A 22207-nucleotide genomic window follows, 5' to 3' on the forward strand; every position below is an offset into this window, starting at 1 on the left:
AAGGGCTAGTTTACGAGGAAACATTAGCAGCAGTAAAGATTTGTTAATAACACCAGGCCAAGGGAAAACTCAGGCAGATTGCAGCTTAATATCAAGAACTTGAAGTACATGCCTAAAGATAAGAGCTTCGTCTTTTGGGGGCCAAGAAACCTTAACTATGACAAGAACAGAGAAACAAAACTAGCTTCTCAAAGTTGGGCTCGTGTATTAACGTACTGGCACTTGTAATTAACTGGGCATCTCCTCCCCTCATTAAGGAAGTTGGGGGAAAAAAGGAAAAGATAATAAAGAAAGGAACAGTCTTGGGGTGCCTGGGTGGTGCGGTCAGTGAAGTGCTGGACTCTTGGTTACAGCTCAGGTTATGATCCTAAGGATCAAGCCCCACACTGGGCTCCATGCTTGGCTCTGTACTCAGTGGGGAGTCTGCTTGAGATTCTCTCCCTCCATCTCCCTCTGCCCCTCCCCTCTCTCTCCCTCCCTCTTTAAAATAAAAGAAATTTTAAAAAAATAAAAAAGAAAGGAGAATTCTCGAGGATAAATAGGGACAAGGTGGTTTTATTTTTTTTAACTGGATGTTTCTAGAACCTATTGTTATAAGAGCTACTGTGTGCTCCCTACCTCTTCTTGGTCCCTAGCCACAGACTGACTGCGGAGATAGAATTGCTTCCTTGTGAAAATAATGTGAGGTACTCTGGACTCACCGATATTCCAGCTATTCCTGGGGGACCTGCTGGGCCTCGATCCCCCTGTTGGGATTTAAAAAAAAGTTGCTGCTTATGATGATATCTATAACATCTTTGTCTATAAAATTAATGCTCAAATGAGTATTTGGATTTGGTGAAGCTTTTCTTTGGTGTTGATAAGCATTATCAGTATCATCAGATGGGAAAATAAAAATTAGTAGCTAACTGAATTTGTTAAAGTTTTTTTTTTTTCCAAAAAACGAAAGCAAATAATAATCTTAACGAAAATAAACATTCAGGTTATCATTTCTGTGACCTATTTTTAATAGGACTTCACACATACTTACAGCTAAGATTAGTCAAAACAGTATTTTTATTCCAAAAGTAATCCATTACAATACTTAAAAAAGAAAGCACATTGAAGGTTTTCTAAAAAGCTTTTCCTACACTTGTATTATTCGATGTAGGGTTGGAATAAGATATTTAGAACAAGGGATTCTGTAGTTCTCCTCACTAGGCCATCAGAAGATCCCTTCAATTGCTCTGAACAGCAGAGTGATGTAACTCTTTTTCCAAAGGCAATGTGGTATTTTAGATAAAGCTGATGATGCTAAAAGTGCTAATGATTATATACGGGATAATAAAATGGCAACTTTTGTTGAGCAGAACCTACATTAAAAAACTTTATAACTTCACTCAGGGACATAAAAGAAGACTTGATTAAAGGAAGAGGTATGTTTTGTTCTTGGAGGGCAAGACAATGTTGTAAAGGTGTCATTGCTACCCAGTCTAATTTATAAATTTAATGCAATTCTTATGAAATTGCAGCTTGACCAGGTGATATTAAAGTCCACCCTGGATAATGAATAAATGAGAAGATAAAAGAAAAAAATTAAAAGAAGAACAATACAGAGATTAGCAATATCAATACCTGAACATATAATAAAGCTATAACAATTAAAATAATGGAATATTGGTATAAGATTAAGCAGTATATCAATGCAATATAAAAATGCAATATAACCATAGGCCAACATCTATAATAGGATTTTAGTAAAAAAAGGGATGTATTATTCAAAATATAGTACTAATAATGGAGTAATATCCTTGAAAAGAGTTTAATTCCTCTCTTAACATTATACTCCACGTAAATCCCATATAGATTATGTAAAAAACAAAATATTATGAACTATAAAAGAATTAGAAGAAAACACGAAGTGACTACCTGATTTTGGTTGACAATAAGAATAAAAAGAACTCAATGCATAAAAGCAAAACAAGAAAACATAGAGAAAAATTGTTTGATATTTGACTACATAAATGTTATGTTTCTATAGACTGTGAGATCAAACATGAAAATGAAAGGTCAGACCAGTTAGGAGATTAACTCTAACATGTAAATAGAAGTAGTATCTTTATAAAGCATATCCTTAGATAAATAGAAAAAGAACTAATAGAATAGAGGACAAATAGTACAAACAGGTAATTCTCACCAGTTTCACTCAGGCTCCTCTTAAATTATGGGATTTTAACCACCAAAATGAATATATTGGAACTTTTTATTCAGTGGAAACTCTTGTATATCTGATAAAGTTTAATATTAATAGTAAGAAACCTTCTCTTGGACAATATAGTCCTTCCAAAGTTCAGGTCTTGCAGTTCCTTCAACCATTCTCCTCTAATGAGTTGGCCTCTTATTCCCACTATTATACCGGAGACCTTGTCAGTAACCATAATTCCATCCCCTCCATAAACTCAGTTTCATGCGTTCTGATATTGGGCCACCATAGTTTTAATTCACTCCCATAAGTACCTTGGATTCTCACACTTTTGATGCTATCAAGACCTCTAATCCATTGAACAAATCTTCCATCATCCTTCAACTCTCTAAATGGCCTCTCTACCTTATTTATTTAGTTTAAATTCCATGGTCACTTGTTTTAATCACTCCTTTGCTGTACACCATTGACTCTCTTGGCCCATTCTTGCTTTTTAGTACTCACCTGTCAAAACTGGAACTTTGTTTAAATCTATGTCTTTACCTGGGTGTACATGCTGGAGAAGATCTCCCTGACCGGTCTCACTTCAGTTTATACCCATGAACCTCAGGGGTGTTCTGGGGCTGCCTAGTCATCCCACTCTGTGGCCCCAGGACTCTCCCTCTCTTTTAGAAGACCTTCCCCTTAAATCTCCTACCTCTTCTCCCTCATCACTCTCAGACGATGATCTTCTTCCCCTATCTCTGAGAAAATTTCAGCAACCAGAAAAGAACTTCTATAGACCCCAACCAATTATTCTTCCTGTGTATTAGTGTCTGTACCCTTACACTCTTGTTTTTCCACCTGTTACTAGAGATGAACTCTCCAGACTCCTCTTTGAAGACATACCATCCTTTTATGTACCGGTTCCTATTTCCTCTTAGCTATTTGAAGATGTTATTCCAACAATTCTCCCCTTTCTTCCTGTATCATCACCCCCCTACCTTATTCTACCAGATCATTCCTTTAGCATACAACTAATCTGATATTTCTACGGTCCATTTCTAAAACCCATTTTACAAAGCCTTACCCACCCTACTTCCTCCAGCAGTCACCTTCCCATTTCTTTGCTTTCCTTTGCAGCAAAACTCCTTGGCCATTGTTTATACTGTATTTGCTATCTCTAATTCTTTTTTTCTTATTCTCTCTTAAATCCATTTAAATCCAACAGTTGCTCCTACCAAAAGAGTGAATAGTAATAATCTATTATTGTTAAACCTCTATCCTGCTAAATCCAATGGTTGATACTTGACCGTCCTACTTGACCCCATCCCCATCATGCTAGACCCATGTGCAGTACTGGAGACAAGTGATTACCCTCTTCACGTTGATACAATCATCACTTGGCTTTCAGGACACCAAGTTTTCCTCATAACTCCCTGGTCATTTTATCTCGGTCTTCCCTGCTCATTCTTCCTTTTCTTCCTGATCCCTTTATGTTGGAGGCCTCAGTGTTCAGTCCTCAGTCCTCCTCTCTTTTATAACATCTGTCATTCCCTTGGAGATTCTGTCAAGTCTCCTGGCTTTAAGACAGCGTCTATACACTTGGAACAACCAAGTTTAAAACTCCCCTAAGACTCTTTTCAAACCCCATGCCTTTTTCTTGTTCTGCCTACTCGATACTTCCACTGTGCTATCTAACAGATGCCGCCAAATTTGACCTCATGTCCACAGTTAAACTGATCATCCTCACCCTCTCCACACAGGCTCTGCCTATAGCTTTCCTCATTTCACTTGATGACTATCCCATCATATCAGTTTCTCAGGTCAAAAAACTTGGGAGTGTCCTTGATTCCTCCTTATTCTCTCATACCCATGTCCAATCAATTAGAATGTCCTGTTGGTTCTACCTTCCCAGTATATCCAGAATCTAGCCACCCCTCACTATCTCCACCATCTCTACTTTGATCTCAGCCAGCATCCCTCCCAGCTGTATCATGGGAATAGTCTTCTCTTCTGCCCTCCGGCTGTGGGCCCCACCACCCTTCTACTCAGAAATGAACTACTGGCTCCGTATTTTACTCAGAGTGAAAGATAAAGTCCTCACAGTGGCTAATAAGCCTCTTTATTATCGGTGCTTCTCAAACTACTTGTGCTTCCCGGGGAGCAGTTTATCATGTATGTTCTAATACATCCTGAGCCGAGGTGAGTGTACTGATCACATGTTTGAGTATCATAGCAAAGTTGAATTGCTAGACAAGTTTTTAAGTACTTACTCTCAGTCTGTAATTACCTTGCCACAGAATCCATAAGAGAATTTTCAGACTGGCACTGGTCCTCTACCAGCTAGCTTTTGAGTAGCATTGCTTTGCAGGACTGCTATGACTGGGCTCCACCTTCCTTCTATCCCTATCTCTCTGACTTCATCTAACCCCATCCTTCACCTCATTCCCCTGGTCTCCTTTGGTGGAGCAGGAATGCTCATGGTCTCAGTGCATTTAGACCTAATGTTTGTGCTTTCAAAAAATTGTAGGGGCGCCTGGATGACTCAGTGAGTTAAAGCCTCTGCCTTTGGCTCAGGTCATGATCCCAGGGTCCTGGGATGGAGCCCCACATCAGGTTCTCTGCTCAGCAGGGAGCCTGCTTCCCCCTCTCTCTTTCTGCCTTCTGTGATCTCTCTCAAATAAATAAATAAAGTCTTTTAAAAATTGTATATATTTAAGGTATCCAACTTGAGGATTTGATATATACATATACTGTGAAGTGATCACCACAATCAAGCTAATTAACATAGTGGTGAGAATACTTAGCAGTTTTCCAGTATATAGTAAAGTACTGTAACCTATTGTCACCATCCTACACCTTAGATCGCTAGAACTGATTTATGTTGCCTGGGACATTCTTCCTTCAGGGTTGAGGGGACTTGACTGTGTCTCACTCTTTCAAGTCTGTGCTCAGATCTTGCTATCTCAGACCAATATTTAAAATTACCACCTCTCCTTTAGCACTCTGGAGCCTTCTTCACCTGCTTTACTTTTTTCTTTCTTTCATAGAATTTACCAACATTATTACTTATGTTTATTCTTGTCATTTCTCTATCCTCTTCCTAGAAAGTAAGTTCCTTGAAGGCAGAGATTTTTGTCTGTTTTGTACTCTTGGCTATCTTTAAACCTAAAATAGTTCCTGATCAACAGGAGGTGCTCAGTAAACATTTTTGGATGTTGACTCAGTGACCACAATGAGTGACACCTGTACTTACCTTTATACCCGGAAATCCTTCTAATCCTGGCAACCCCATTGCACCGGGTTCTCCCTGTTAAATATGAACATGAGAAATGCAGAAGCAATGACCAAGAGCTGTTTTAGGCCTTCGTTTGAAAACCAAAGTTTTTTTTTTTTTTTTTTACAAAAAACTATCCCCAAACACTGATTAGCAATTTAGCGAGTAATTGGTATGCTCTCTTTTCAAGCATCTGTATGCTTGCATTTGATATTTGAAAATAGTTTGAGAATAAAGCTATTCCCTGGAGAAGTATGAATATATTTTCTGATTAATTGTTTTTATTCTGATTAAGAATCTAATTAGAATGAATCCCTCCAGTCAGTGATAACTCTAATTTCAATAAGAATTAGAAGGAAAGATGGGCTTTAATGAAGTTTGCCAATGTGTGAGGTACTCAGGGCTGCTAGATGACTGGAGAATAAGACTAAGCTCTTTAAGAGCAGATGAAGACGAAGGTCTGATAGCGAAGTTTACCATTTTGCAGTGTTCTCTGCAAAATGAATTGTGAATGCTTCAGGGGATGGCCCCAGAAGCAGCATCTTGGATGATTCTGAAAGTTATTGCTCAAGCTCATGGGTCACTGGCAGAAGATAAATAAGCATTTCCATTAAAAAAAAAATCTATTGCATATTCTAGTGTATAGTCCCAGGCCAGCTGGAGCCTGAAGGCTCTCAAGAAATATATTTAAAAAGTTTAGGTTGAAGGAAGCTACTAATTTTGAGCAAATAAACATGAAGTCTTTTAAATCAAGAGAAATAAAGGAGGTAGTTGTCTGATACCTCCTTGTTAATGAACCGATGTCAACTGCAAATATTTTTTTAAGACACTGGATGCTTTCAACATAATCACATAAAAAGAGAGCTTCCATTCTCTGTAAATATATTTTTTGCATGTATAATTCTAATCTGCTTCAAAATACTACCAAGTCTCCAACTTCCATTATTATTTCTGATATTGTCCTTATTACAGAACACTTAATGAACAAGCAGATGATTTGATACTTTTCATGCTTTAGAAATCTTTTTAAATGTCCACTAATATATAACAATCAGACAAAAAAAAAAAAAGATGTTCAGCTTCTATTCTGCATAAAGTGCTATAAAAGTGGTCCTGGATTGTTGACAAAGGAAATAAACTGATTCTCTCTGTTTACATCCTCAACAATCCTTAGGACTGAGGAAGGTGGTCACCCCATCAATCAATATTTACTTGAAAGTAGTTAATAATTAAGTATTTAATTGAAGCCACTTATAAATTAAATATCAAAGGAATTAAATGGAGCACCTCAGAAGATAAATTCAGTTAAGAGTAATTTTTGTCTACAAAAACGTTTACTGAGAAGATTAGAAACAATGGTGCAGACCTAGTGTCATGGGAAATGAAGGATGCAAAGACTAAATCTCCCCCTCCTGCCCAGCAGCCTCCTCAAATTAACTTTTCCATTTTCTGCTCTGTGACCTGTCATTCTACCATTTCTCGCTTATTTCTCTAGTAGGAAGTAGTATTTCTCTGTACCCGGCAACTGGTGTGAAATGAAGGGTGTTGCACACTGTTGCTGACATAGGCCCCAAAGAATAATTTCAAAGGTTTATGCAGGATAAATCTGAGGCTTTATACAGTATTTAACTTCATTACTCCAGATTTTCTGCTTTTGGGCTTCACCCACTTAAATCACATCTCTAAAAGCAAGGAACATCCTTTAATCAGTTTTTTTTTTTTTTCCTTTGTTGTAGCTAAGGAATCTGAAGCCTAATTTCTTCAAAGTCTACTTGAATCTGTCTGCTACCTGTTTTCCAATCCAGTGAATTATGATTTATCCTTTATCAGAATGCTTAAAAAATGTTATCACCTTGATATGCAGTTTTTAATGCAAAATGTAAAAGAATGTTCCAGAAGAGTCAGTGAGACATGTTGGGGCCTCTAGGGGCTGTGAGTCAGTAGGAGAGAGAAAGGCCAGGTGGAAATTTTTATCAACCAGATGAAAGAAAATTAAACTTAGAATGAAGGCTATGACTGGTGAAAGCATGAAAAAGTTACAGATAAAAGAGGGGTAACATGAATAAGAAAACAAAGGAAATCATCACTAGCCATCAGGGAGATTCAAATTAAAACCACATTGAGATATCACCTTACACCAGTTAGAATGGCCAAAATTAACAAAACAGGAAACAACATGTGTTGGAGAGGATGTGGAGAAAGGGGAATCCTCTTCCACTGTTGGTGGGAATGCAAGTTGGTGCATCCTCTTTGGAGAACAGTGTGGAGATTCCTCAAGAAATTAAAAATAGAACTTCCCTATGACCCTGCCATTGCACTCCTGGGTATTTACCCCAAAGATACAGATGTAGTGAAAAGAAGAGCCATCTGTACCCCAATGTTTATAGCAGCAATGGCCACGGTCGCCAAACTGTGGAAAGAACCAAGATGCCCTTCAACGGACAAATGAGGAAGATGTGGTCCATATACACTATGGAGTATTATGCCTCCATCAGAAAGGATGAATACCCAACTTTTGTAGCAACATGGACGGGACTGGAAGAGATTATGCTGAGTGAAATAAGTCAAGCAGAGAGAGTCAATTATCATATGGTTTCACTTATTTGTGGAGCACAACAAAAAGCATGGAGGACATGGGAGTTAGAGAGGAGAAGGGGGTTGGGGTAAATTGGAAGGGGAGGTGAATCATGAGAGACTATGGACTCTGAAAAACAATCTGAGGGGTTTGAAGTGGCGGGAGGGTGGGAGATCGGGGTACCAGGTGGTGGGTATTATAGAGGGCACGGATTGCATGGAGCACTGGGTGTGGCGAAAAAATAATGATACTGTTATGCTGAAAATAAATAAATAAAAAATTATATAACAAATAAATAATACTTCCTACAATTAAAAAAAAAAGAAAACAAAGGAAATTTCTAAGTTACATAATTGGGGTTCAGAAAATGGTACAAACTAGCTGAAAATCCTGCTCTTTCAGGGGAGAAAATTGGTTCTTAACATATACCAACCAATAACAAAAAACATGTGCTTTAATGAAAATATATTTTCAAAGAACATGCATTATTTGAAATATATTTGAAAATATGTTTTCAAATATTTCAAAAATATATTTTGAAAATATATTTTCAAATAGATGTGAAAAGATTACTTTTTATGGCTTCTTCTTTTGCTTTTTAAAAATTGATTCATCCAGTTTTACCAAACTGTGCTGTAATGAAAGGGCCTTAATTTTTTTTTTCCTGAATCATTTCCCAATGGCAAATGATTTGAAACTTTATTTCAACTTCAGGTATATCTGAGTTTCAAGTGTACTCTATAAATTAAGGTTCAAGGTTAGTACAAGAGAAATATGAACATATGCCTGACAAGGACGCGGCAGGAAGAACCGCCAAGGGATGAAGGGGATCTAAGGAATTCGGCAGAAGCAGCAGTGTGACGCTCTGTGGTTGAGAAGGACGCTTGAGAACAGTCGTCACTCTCTCGGGGGCTGCAGGACATGCTCTCTTTCTACGCTGAGTGCTAACTAAGCTCCTGATGCCGTTATACCTAATCAGCAGGTGGATGACAGCATCCCACATTTCCTACCGAATAACTGCCTCGGACATCCAAAGCAAGGAGACAGCCCCTTCCTTTTTTGGGAGTAGAGAGAGGCTGGAGACATATTAAGAAATTTCATTCCAGTAAATATTTCTCTTCCACAATCGACTTTACACTGAGTTAACCATCAAAATCGTGCTATCAGAGTAAAGTGTTCTGTTCATCAGCAACTTCATCTGCGCCCTCCTCCATCGCAGGGCAATTCTGAAAATACACTAATAAGAGAGACAAGGCCGATACTGAGCAGTGACATCAAGACCAATGTATCTTAAAAATGAACACATTGCTGTATTTCTTTGGTGGCTTGCCTCCTGCCTCCCATGTTAGTTAACCGATGAATGGTCAAGAAAACAGGCCATTTGCCTAATGCTCTTCTTTCAAACTTCAAGAAACACTCATTCTCTAAATGACACAAAGCATGGGAATATACATACCACTGGGCCAGGGTCTCCTTTTGGGCCCTAAGAGAAAAACATGGGAAATTATTTTTAAAGCAACAAGGGAAGCAAAATTATAGAATCTAAAGCACTTTAATTCAATTTGCTTTAAGACACATACAACGTATTTGCAAACTTTATTTTGCTACAGTTTGGATTTAGAGAATAAGAAGATGAGGAGACATAACTTGAAGGAACCCCAAGACAGCGACTGCTGGGGCGCTGACTCAGTTCTTATATTTACAATGCAGAAAGGGATACCACCATGCAGAACGCTATTTTTCATGATTTTGGCTGGGCACACTTTCTCCATTTTATTATAATTTGCTGCCATTTATTTCCTACTGCAGAAGATCTTGATTATAGTCATACCATGTACTTTTTCAGTGAACTTAGGAACACTTATTTATTTATTTAGGCTGTTCTGCTAAAGAATGCTTAGTGATAAAAAACTGTACTCACAGGGGGACCCGGGGGGCCTGGAAAACTGGGAACATTCACACCTCCCTTCAAACAAAAAAAAAAAAAGAAAAAGAAAGAAAAAGGTGAGAAACATTTATTGCAACTTATCACAGGAAAATAATTTCATATAATTACCAAAGCGAGTACCTGGATTTTATACAAACTGCTCATTCCATTTCCTTCATTGAATGGTACACCCTTTGGAAAGAGAGGAGATAGAAAATAATTCTTTTTTATATTAATAAGTCTCTCTACCTTTTATTTTTTTACCAAATGATATTTCTCCTAGTTTATTTTAGAACGGGAGTTTGATACTACAAGTGAAATAAAACAATGTATCCGTTTTGGGCTTTTCTAAAGCAAATGTAGGGGGGAAAATGACCAGGAGTTTGAGCTACACCTGCAGCCCAGAGAGACTTTCAGGGGAGGTGTGATGAATGTTCGTGTTTGACAGATGAGACACTAATGCATTCAGAGGAAAATACTATTTGCTCATTAAAATTCAGTTTCTGAATCGCCGATTTATGCTAACTGTTTACAGCCCGCTGACCTGCAGGCTATAACACGGTGGTGCTGATGAAGATGTGAATAGGGAGCAATTTGGCCACTGAAAAGTAATTTTTTTCTACAGTCCCTTTACACTAAAGAGAAAATTAAAGTAAATGGGGAAAATGATGTTGCTCACAGCCCCGTGTGGATGTTTCCACACAAACATATTCTTTAGAATAACAGGGAATAAAACTTCCTAATAAAACGGACCTGTGGGTGGAAAGTTCCAGAATAACTAACACTTAAAGAGAACTAATTCAACAATCTTTAAAGAATCCTACGTTTTGGCATTCGGGAAAAATTTCCAGATAAAAATTATGGCTGGGACCTTTTATCCTTCTTTTAAGAAGTTCCTATAGAATCAATAATCTGCATTTTTCCTTTTTTGGGAGCACCACACTTCAGTTGCAAAACCGAGGAAGCCATCATTTCGCTGTTTTCGGGTGATGGCGGCCAGTGGTGCTCAGTGAACAGGATTTGCATGCATTCAAAACACTAGCGATGGGAGGGAAAATACTCCATTCATTTATTCCTTTATTATTTCTCTCACTCATTTGGCAACTGGCAAACCTCTACTGTATTTTAGTGTGCTGAGTCCTAAAGAGATGAATATTTCTGTCTGAGATTTCTAGACAGTGTGTCTCATAAAGAGACAATATGTAATCTATTTTGAAGAGTGAATAGTTTCGAAGAATTCAGGGGGAGGAGGAAGTTTTCTTAACCCAGTGTAAAACATAAGCCCTTTTGTGAACTCATGCTATATGTTGCTTGTTGTGTCCACTGGAGAGAGAGTGACTTTTGGGATTTGAGCCCCACATACTTTCTGTCCTGCTTCTCTGTCAAGGGAACAGGAAAATAAACAAAATGAAGAACAGGTTTAGGAAGACGGAGTGCAAATCTGTTTATGTGTATGAAGTGTGTGACTGCAGGCAGAATAATTATATATCTTTGCTGTCTTCAGAAAGTCACAGACTAATTCTGCCCTTTCTCAGGTGAATTTGGTTTCTTAAAGTATGCCTGTGAGGTAGAATGGAAAAGAGCACATTCAGCCTAGACTAAACCTGTGCTGTGATTTGAGCGTGGCCCCACATGAGGGCAGACTTGCTACAGAGAGCGGTACCTTTCCTCTCTGCCGCTGCCCTGACCAAGTGCACATCTGTCTCAATCGCAAGCATAAAAACACTGATGGCTCTTGTACATTTTATTCACTAGGTGCTATATAGATAGAATTTCTCCACATCTCAGACATCATGGCTGGTAATGAGCACATGTTGCCTAACATCACATTCTGTACCAACTCACAGTGCCAGAAGGGAGCTCTTTTTAAAGCCCCTCTTTTCTGTGACCGGGGCTCATGGAGGTCACATGGCTTTCCCAGGGTCCCCCAGGCAGGACGTGGGGAGTTGGGGCACACACTCAGGTCTCCTGAGTCCAGAGGAAGGAGGCCTATAGTACGCAAATCTGAGTACTTCATAATTGGGGCTGCGCTTAAGGGAAAAACTCAGGTCTCCCCAAAGCTGTGCTGGCTATCATTCATAGGTATCCATAAAAATCAGACACCCTGGAAGCATCGAAAGGTTGTCTGATCTCTTGAGTTATAGAAGTCTCAAGCTGACACATGAATTTAAGTTTTAAAACGGGAGAAACTCACCGGTGGTCCGGGTGGTCCAGGTCTCCCCGGGGGTCCCTCACTGCCCTGCATGGAATATAGAGACCAAAAATCAATGGTTTGCCCATTCTGACACAAAGTTTATGAACCAGATTATGCTTGCTCAGAGAGCTGTACTCTGAAATCGATATGATTTTGTTTCAACCTTGCAAAGTCTTATTCAGCTGGGCTTTCCCTTTCACCTGGGAAAATAACATTCCTAGACTACAGGGAAGGTAAACGCCTTTTCCATACCCATTCAGATTTCCACTGGGAGAGCCCCGGGCATGAAGCTTAGTTTCCAATGGGGCCAGACAACCTGGCTGTTCCTGTTCTGGAGTTCAAGTGTAGCCGGGGAAACTCCACTCGGAGTGTGGGTGTGTATGTAGAGAGGGGGTGTAGAGAGGCATTCCTGCAAGCAGTGGCAGGCTTGGGGACTGGGCTTTCTGGGTCATCCCCTCACTTTTAGCCTCAACTCCACCACCTTCTTCTTTTGGGACCCAGAGGCCATCCACATAATTTGACTAAAGGAGAAAAATCACACCCTGTGTTGTGTCTGCAGGAGAGAAAGTTTTTTCACTCCCTAAGGTTCTACTGGACTTTGTAACCAAGTCAGGTACACCCCGTTGAACAGCAGTGACTGTGGTACAACACTGTGTAAGGGAAATGTTCTATACAGTTTAAACAGCCTCAGACATTCTGTTGGCAGGACAAGCAGCCTGAAAATGGAATTGTGAAAAATGAATTCATGAAACTTGAAAAATAGATTTCACTTTTATTTTTATAAAACATACAATGCTTATTGATCCATACTAAGCAAAGCTATTACAGTCCCTTTGGTGCCTTTAACCAGTGTTTCCTGGAACTGTGCTTTTCTTTTAGGATAATAGCCTCATAAAATCTGTAAGTTCCTTCATGTCAGGGCAATCGCAAGAAATGGTTAATTAAAAAAGAATCCAGACAGTAAGAGTCCTACTTATAATGCTCCCAAATTTCAAGGAATTTAAGTCCGTTTCCATGAATTTGATGAAGGAATTTATTCCAATCTGCCCATATTTTTTTTTCGATAACAAAAGAAAGTATCATAAAAACTGTTTCTATCTTTATCAATGAAAAGAAACCGTAAAGTTTTTATTGCAATGGATCTGCCTGAGAATGAGTGACAACAAGTATATTGCATGTTTTCCCAAACTGCTTTGATGGTGGCTATCTCTCTAAGACATGTCATATTCTGCTGACTGCTGGCAGTGTCTTTCAGAGAATTATGTCATAGTTCTCATGAACTATGAGAGGACAACAAACAAGGAAAAATATGTGCCTATTGAAAAGACTCTTTTTTTCCTGGCACAATTAAAAGTCACATTTTCATTCTCGGTTGTGCCGCAAAGCTCATCTCAGTGTGGAATTCCCATTAACTTCAAAAGGCAAATCTCTGACTGAGTATTTCCATAGAGAACAGAGGGAAAAAGGCTGGTGGGATTGGGCAAGTGTCTTGGGAATACTAACAGAAAAAAATATGCAGAGACTATCTAAAATAAGCACATGGCTCCTTTCAAATTTTTTTTTTTTCTTTTTCTTGGAATCCCTTTGCTTCTTGATGCCATCATGCCCCATTTTGGTCATTTCAGGGTAGACACCACTTGAGTTGCTTAAGGGATTCTTGATGCTCACTTCCCGAATCTCAATACCTAGTCTTATGCACTTTTTGGCTGCATGTGTCTGGGCTCACACTGTGGGGCTAATTTAGACGTAACTTGGGTAAATATATGAAGCCCTGGGGCTGTCCTGCCTGAGATTCCTCCGTTGCTGGTCTTCCCTTCAGACCACAGCAACCCATTTGTCCGATCCACCGGACTCCACAGGAAATAAGAGTCCTAATTCCTTAGTGAATTTCCCCTCTGACTCTGGATGGACAGAACTTCTGGACTTTCTCAGCAAGCTGTCTGAAGTTTTGGCACCTGTGGCTGGAACTCCGTGCTACAAACCATGGTACCCGCACCTCTTCAGGAAGCTACCTCCACTCCATGCTTCCACATAACTAGATGCCCAGGGCCTTGAGCCCAATTTGGAATTTTGCTATATGACACCAGTGTTCTAGTCATCCTTTTTCCTAGGAACCTGTATTCAGTCCAGATTTTGTACTTGTTATCTTTCCAAGTCCATTACGAGAATAGCTATTCTCTGACGTTATTCCTACTTTCAGGCTTTGCCTGATTTTATGGATGTGTTAAAGGTCTAACCTTGCCATCCCCCAAGCCCCAATTCAGAGAGTAAGTGAGGCGTTTCCCCTGTACCTTGTCACCCTTTGCTCCAGTGGGACCGGGATGTCCAGTTCTTCCCAACAAGCCCTGTAAAATACAAAACTAAGTGTGTTACAAAAAAAAAAAAAAAAAGAAAGAAAGAAAAAAAAAAAAACAACTAAATGGCCAAAGGCATTGGAAGTTGGTTGCTAAAACTGATATATTTTGAAGGTCATTTGATCCTAATTAAATCAGTCCTAAAAGCTTATATTTCTTTAGGCTGATACAGCAGCTGGACCCTGCTGATAAGCCCTTGCAAGGGTAAAATTTGTATTTGTGGTCGCTTTTTCACCTTGGCCAACCACATTTAATGACCTTAATTGGAACCTTTTGATACATTTAAGAATTTAGCCTTGCTGTTTAAATGGCAATTTACATAACATTATGCCTTCCTAAATGAGCTATAATTTTGGTAGTGATCAACATTCTAAATACTTCAAGATGCGGCAGAATGTGCATATTAAGTTATGCGATCTGCATTTTACCAATGGAAAATAAAATTTAATTTTAATTCTTCTTTGAGAATGGATTAGCTATAATTTCTATGGTTCCTTTCACAACTCTTCTCTCCACTTTTAATTTTAATGTACAATTTAAAGCCAGGTTTGTTCTACATAACTGTGTTGAAAGCATAAATGATAAAATTTTAATTAGGGTGAATCTATACTTTAAAACACAAAGGAACATGATCATATGCCTACCTGTGAGGTAAAATACCATTTGCATAGGAACTCACAAGAATTGCTGGAGAAGATGAGACTTGCATAGGGTTGCTAGAGTTAGCAAATAGAAATATGATATTTGGGACAAACTTATGCTAAAACCATTTATTTATGTGAAATTCAAACTTAATTGCATGTCTTGTAATTTAACCCACCACCCTAGATTTGACAGCCCCACATTAGTGACAGGTTGGATTTAACAGCTAAGAGAGGAAAAGAGATTGTTTCAGGAAAACAGTATAAGCAAAGACACAAAGATCACAAAGTTGTGTTTGAGGGACAGTGAAAAAAAGATGTGCTAATTAAAGTAGAGGGTATTTTAATGGATAAATAGGAATAAAAATAAATCGAAGATGATAATCCTTAGCCTACTTTTCCCCTTTAAAAAAATATATTTTTAGTTTATGGTACCTACGAGTGTAAGGGTGTAACCATCTGAATCTCTCTTCCAAAGGTTAATGCCAAAAAAGTGTAACTGAAAAATAGAATGCTCCTTTACATCTAACTTCTATTCAAACAGATTGCTTTCTGGTCTGGTAGAGTCTTGATGACAAGTCTCCATGACCCTGAGGAGCCTTAAAGCAATACTAAATGAAAATCTGAGACGTAAGATGCTACTTTTCTAGGGAAGAGCTGGCAAATCTACAGGTAGAGGCAGAGAACAAGAGACAATGTGGAATTTAGTTCACCCAGCCTCATCCCAGCAGATATGAAGCGTGAGTGGAAGAGCTTTAGCAAATACTCACAGGGGGTCCAGTGGGACCTGGGGCACCTGGAAGGCCTGGAATTCCTTGAAGGCCCTACAAGAAACAGTTCCTATCATAAGTCTGTTACATAGTTAGAAACAAGGCATTTTAGTTGATCAACTATTTTGACTATTGAAATCCAACAACTATGTTGGCTGGAAAACATATATATGATATACAAATGCCCATTTTCAAAGAGTAAGGATGATGAGCTAAAATGCTATGACACAGAATCTGCAACAAACATAATTTAATGCATTTGTTGACTCAGAGAGCGTTTCTGAGCTCACAGAGCCACCCCGTCAACAAGAGCATCACTGAAAATCTGGCTTCGCTAACGCACGGACATACACATTTCAAACTGGCAGAATGCCATCAAAGAAATACATGATTACACCAATGCTTCAGCTGGTGGGAAAATGGAGTATGCTTTATGATACAATATGTAGTTTAGCTGAATGGTTCATTTTAAGAGGAAATTTGGCTCATCGGTGAATTTAAATTTAGAATCCTTTAGTGGCTTAAGCATAAAAGTTAATGAATATCTCCTCCTCCTTTTTCTTGGATTTGTAGAATAATGCTAATTATACTGGATAGCGTTTAAGATACTGCTACATCCATATATTCAAAGAAGAATTGGCAAGATTAACTGGTGTCTTGTGTAATTAATTTCGTTCTTTTACCAAGTGTGTCAACAACAGAATATTAGTTAAATAAGTTACATAAAAGAATATAAAATATTTTGCAACTATTAAAATCATGTTTCAGCAAACTACAGGCTAACATAGAAAACTGATAGTTATAAAATGTTTAGAATAAAGTTTAAATTATTAGAAATTACCAATGCCCTTCATAAAAGATGAGAATGATAGAGTTGCAAAGTATGAAATCTGGAAACTTTGATGTCACACGTGTTTTAGAATTCTGAATTTTCTGATTTTTTATAAAAATAACACTGCTCACACTAGATATTACAGAACATTCCCAGTGGTGCCCAGGGCAGGAACCTCTAATAAACACACAAATATTTCTGTAGCAAAACGTGATATTCTTATCATGTGGGATAAATAGATCGGCTCCATATGATTTCAGGTCAGATTCTGCTGCCAAAAGAATTTCCTGCAAATTTGGGAAAAATATCTAGGGTTTTCAGAGGCTTCTGAGCTTTGGCATTATAGATGAGGGGTGTGAATCATAATATTACTATTACCAGTAGTCCTCCCTTAGCAGTACAAATAGGGATAGCTTTTACCTTTTTAGTACTTTTGTGCATTTCCCAAATTTTCTGTAATAAATTCAGATGACTTCTATAATTAGAAATATTATACTTTTAAACACTCTTGCTATTTCAGATAACCATATCTGAATGATTCCACTCTTTCAGGTTCTAATTTTCTTTACTGAGTAATGTTTTATACTACCAAACCATTCATTGTTATAACAACATTCCTCTGCCTTTTACTGTAATGAAATATGCATTTTTAGACACATTATAAATATTAGGTGGAGTGACCATGGTAAAAACACTGCGTGTTTATTTATGAGAATTATACAGGACCAAGGTTCTCTCGAATCAAGTTCTTTGCATCGGTGTGATCCAGGACCAAGCGCTGCCGGACCTGTCCATTTCATGCCAGATGGGATCGTGTGTTACTTTAGGTTTTCTCATGTGATATGATGTGAAGAAACACTGAAGAGAATGTCCTCGAACACGCTGAAATGCCTCATGAAATGAGAGCTTTGGGCAAAATCTTATGTATGCTTGTGTTAAAGAATGTGGACATGTTCTTTCTTCAGGATGATATAATCCTCACTGACAATGCTGTGTGTGCGTGCACCTGTGTGCGTGTGTGTGCACATGTGTGTATGTGTGCACACGTGCCTGTATGCACACATGCATGGCTGGCAAACACCGGCATGTTGCATTGTCTCTTTTTACTCCCTTACCCTTAACTTATTTATGGGTTTAAAAATTGAAAGTAAACAAATTTCCTTTGCAAATGGTACCTCTAAATGTCTGGAGATTATAAATGCCATACCACAAATTGCTTTATCTCAAAATACCCACATTTCCATAAAATTCTCTCTATATGTACATGTATAAGATATGGGTGTACATAAAATTCTCTTTATATGTACATGTATAAGATATGGGTGTACATATGGATGTATTCTTTTTTTTTATTTTTTGCTACTTTTAGTTTCATTCCTGTATCAGTCTAGAGATGCTGAGTGAGTCTTTAGGTAGTTTAATTTATAAGCTTGGGACTCATTAACCTTTGATGACCACATTAAACTTTAAAATAAACCTTAGTTCATAAATAAAAAAAAATCATTCTCAGCAGTCTTTCTCTGAACAAGCTGAAATTTTGTAGTAAGGGTAAAACTTACTATGGATGCATAAAGGGCAATAAGATAATTTTAGAAGACAAGATGGTCATTAAAGAAGACAAATACAGATTAAAGAGTAGGACAGTCAATTTAGCATATAGTGCCAAACTAAAATACAAAATAGAATTTATTGCATAGATATTCAAGGATCATTAGAGCTAAGTTCTTTCTCTGAACTGATATTTTGGTTTTGCAAGTCCTAGCTCAGTTGCTACCAAAGAATATTTATTTTTCCATTGCTATAATTTATGGTTGACGATATTTTTCATGGCCTATTTATCAATTATTATGCTGAAATATTGTAGGAACATCTTCCTTCCAAGCAAGAATTCACTCTGTGAGAGATAAGTGTGCTCTGTTAGTGTCTTAGAAGTTGCTACTTTGATTTGTGAAACACCTGCAAAAAATGTAGAGGATAATGTCACTTTTCTCAGAGCAATGAGCAAATAGGCAGCTCCTCTAAGTTGCCAAACAGATTAAAATGAAGACATAATAATAAGAAGTCCTCAAAGAGATGGAGTGTCCCTCTGCATTTTTTCCACTAAGATTAGAACAGATATCTGAGATTTTGTACAACTAGATATTATATACATATTAAAAATAGTAGTTTACTGGCCAGCTGGAAACGTACATGTTCTCGGTCAAAGTCTCATTCACCTAAACAAGTCAATAAATTATCATTTCAGTTAGTATGTGACTCCAAGTAGATACTACTCATTGAGTCTACCCAAGTAGGTGATATTCATCACTCTCTATGTGTCTGAGTTACTATGCTTTCTTAGCCTTATTCATATAATTCATGTGATATGAAGAAATAACTGAAAAGAATCTTTCTGAAATTGCTACATATAATAATTAACATAATAGTAATTTCCCATATAATAAGAGTCTCATGCAAAATTTGGTGTGTGCTCTGTTCAAGAATCCAAAAAGTATACAGTCGTTTGCCTTTCCATGGTTTCAGTCACCCACGGTTGATTGCTGTTTAGAAACACATGAACCTCCTCTGACTTATCTCCAGAAGGTCAATGGCAGCCTAACACCATGTCAAAATGCCTACATTATTCCCCTTAATATCATATAGGCATTTTATCATTTCACATCATCACAAGAAGAAGGATGACTATAGTACAAAAAGACACTGAGAGACACATTCACACAACTTTTATTATAGTATGTGGTTATAATTATTCTGATTCACTATTCGTTATTATTGCTAATCTCCTACTGTGCCTAATTTGTAAGTTAAGCTTAATCATATGTATGTATCAGGAAAAAAAAACACAGCATGTATAGGTTTTGGTACTCTCTGCGGTTTTGGGCATCCATGGGGGTCTTAAAACATATTCCCCACAGGTAACAGGGGTCTACTCTACTTAAGAAAGAGTATACTAAAATAGTGGCATAATAATAATGATGCATTTCAGTTAACCAAGGGAGCAAAGTATCCTGTAGAATCAATCAAAATTAACTTCTAATAAATTCAACTTGGAGTCACTTGTAAAAAACCTTGAATTCCCGTTATTTCCTGATCTTTTTGTTATTACCTTCTCAATTGCCTCTAACACCTACTCCTTGAATCTAGGCAGTTAAAAGCTGTTAGACAATTAATATCAGATACAGGGCTTGTACATTAGTGAAACTTCCTATGGAGCATAAAGAAGCAAATGCTCAATATTTCTTATTTTGAAAATAAAATGCCCTTACTGCTTTATTTATGAATGAAAATAAATGTTGTATTTCTTTTAATTTGGAAAAAAGCAAGCTAATTCTCACAGTTTTCTCGAATAGAATCAATATTAAAAACACTAACACATGGCGACAATTTGTAACATGAAATGTAACTGACTCAAAAAATAGACCTACTTTACACCGTTTTGATTTTCAGTACTACCATCAAGGTTAATATATGCCAGATGGCTTACTTACTTTCATTAAGAATTATTAGCATCAAAACTGTTTAAACTAACAACAATTCATCATCCTAATTGGTTTTTCTAAGAGTTACGGTAAATTATGCAGGAAAAGAATGATATCCTGAGCATCGCCATGGCTTAGAGTCAGAAAATTATAACATTGTCTCCAAAGTACATTTGTCTTTGAACCTTAGTCTAGGGATGAGTAGCTGATCTAAACTAGTTGAATCAGATCCTTTTGATAGTTTTGTTTTTCTCCCAAGAGTATGAAAGTTTGAGCAGAGACACAGACAAACGAAGGTCACTGAAGTTGAATCATGTTACAGCAGTATCCCAGGCAAGTTCTGCTGGGTTTTGGAGCTGTCCCTTGTCCCTAGGCAGGTTGTCCAACTGTCCTTCAGTTCCACTAACTACCTAGGGATTCCTTTCAGTACATCCTGGCTTTTATCTCGAGAGAGTTGGAATTGCTTGTCTGCTACATAAAAAAAACCCATAGGAACTGAGGGTCAACTCTGTGCTTTATTTTCCTTCTCTCAAAAACTGAACCACTGATAATAAACATCAGTTATCATTATTTAAATTGTGTTGAAATTTGAATTTGAAAGAACCTACCTAAATCTTTGTTTTTATTTGATTTGGCATTAAACATGAGCTATAGGGGCACCAGGGTGGCTCAGTGGGTTAAAGCCTCTGCCTTCCACTCAGGTCATCATCCCAGGGTCCTGGGATCGAGCCCCGCATCGGGCTCTCTGCTCAGGGGGAGCCTGCTTCTTCCTCTCTCTCTGCCTGCCTCTCTGCCTACTTGTGACCTCTGTCAAATAAATAAATAAAATCTTAAAAATAAAAAACAAAAACCTGAGCTACAAACAAGTTGATGTTTTTCCTCTGCATCCTGCAAAGGGAGCCAACAGCAGGACCACACTACCAGAGAAGTCTTACCTCATCACCTTTCTCTCCAGGTATCCCCGGGTAGCCCCGCTCTCCTTTGCTTCCCTAAAACGACAAGAAATTCAGCGAGTATACTGAATCCGTTTTGTCATCTTTCAGAACAACAAAAACATCTCTTCTTCATACACTTGGGACATGTAACTTGGACAGAATCAGGGCACAAAAACAATGACCTTTGCAGATGGCTTTTTACACCCCTTTTCCAAAATATTTGTCATAAAAAACTAGTGTGTTTTAAAATTGGTTTTGTTTTCTTCCACACTGAATTGGAAGGAGCACAGAGAGTTGGAGGAGAAACTGCCTTACCTTTGGCCCCTCCCTGCCTGGGATTCCTGGAGGACCCCGTGGGCCTGTATCACCCTAGAGGATGGAGCAGTACAGAAATGAGAGAAGGCACGAGGTGCAAACTACACGGCCAGCAACATCCAGCCCACCTCCTCACCTTCTGGGCGGTGGAATCATACTTTCCAGGCTCACCAGCGCCAGTTTCTTCTCCTTTGTTGCTTTTCATCCCGGGAACACTGGCTTGGCAGTTGCCGCAGAAGTTCTAATGAGCAGAGATAAGGTTACTGAGGGATTCATCACAGCAGTCTGTAAAAGTGAGGTCTGATCAGACCTGAATCTTTGTCAGAGACCGATCCGGCAGTGGATACATCACCACTTTCAGAAACTTAACTTATCCAATTTGCAAAGACCGCTTTTTGTGAGGTAAAAACTACATATGAAGTTAGACAATTGTATCTGTTTATGATATTGGTGACCGTCTTTTTTTTTTTTTTAAAGCACGTCGGGGTGCCTGGTGACTCGGTCTGTTGACCACGCGGCTCCTGATTTTGGCTCAGTCACGATCTCAGGGTCCTGGGATTGAGCCCCACTAGGGTTCCTTGCTAGTGGGGAGTCTGCTGGTTTCTGTCTCCCCCCCCCCCGCTCTCTCTCTCTCTCAAATAAATAAGTAAATAAATAAAATTTTAAATACAAAGCATATCCATGATGATATGTGTGTGGGAAATTCCAAATATATAAAGAAAAGACACGTAAGTCAGGAAGGCA

At 38.2% G+C, this 22207-nt stretch overlaps 1 protein-coding gene across 1 annotated transcript in view; it reads right to left on the reverse strand.

Moving 5' to 3' along the window:
* COL19A1 (collagen type XIX alpha 1 chain) overlaps positions 1-22207 on the reverse strand; it is a 327913-nt gene that overhangs the window by 36683 nt on the left and 269023 nt on the right. The window contains exons 32-42 of the mRNA XM_045069374.1: positions 21600-21704; positions 21464-21517; positions 21149-21202; positions 15903-15956; positions 14429-14482; positions 12138-12182; positions 10085-10135; positions 9938-9982; positions 9473-9499; positions 5421-5474; positions 702-746 (exon numbers count right to left, since the gene is read on the reverse strand). Of these exons, the coding sequence (XP_044925309.1) occupies positions 702-746; positions 5421-5474; positions 9473-9499; positions 9938-9982; positions 10085-10135; positions 12138-12182; positions 14429-14482; positions 15903-15956; positions 21149-21202; positions 21464-21517; positions 21600-21704 (588 nt within the window). The remainder of the gene's footprint in view (positions 1-701; positions 747-5420; positions 5475-9472; positions 9500-9937; positions 9983-10084; positions 10136-12137; positions 12183-14428; positions 14483-15902; positions 15957-21148; positions 21203-21463; positions 21518-21599; positions 21705-22207) is intronic.

This window comes from Mustela putorius, unplaced genomic scaffold (assembly GCF_011764305.1).
Source record: "Mustela putorius furo isolate JIRA1106 unplaced genomic scaffold, ASM1176430v1.1 tig00003927_pilon_pilon_pilon, whole genome shotgun sequence".
NCBI lineage: Eukaryota > Metazoa > Chordata > Mammalia > Carnivora > Mustelidae > Mustela > Mustela putorius.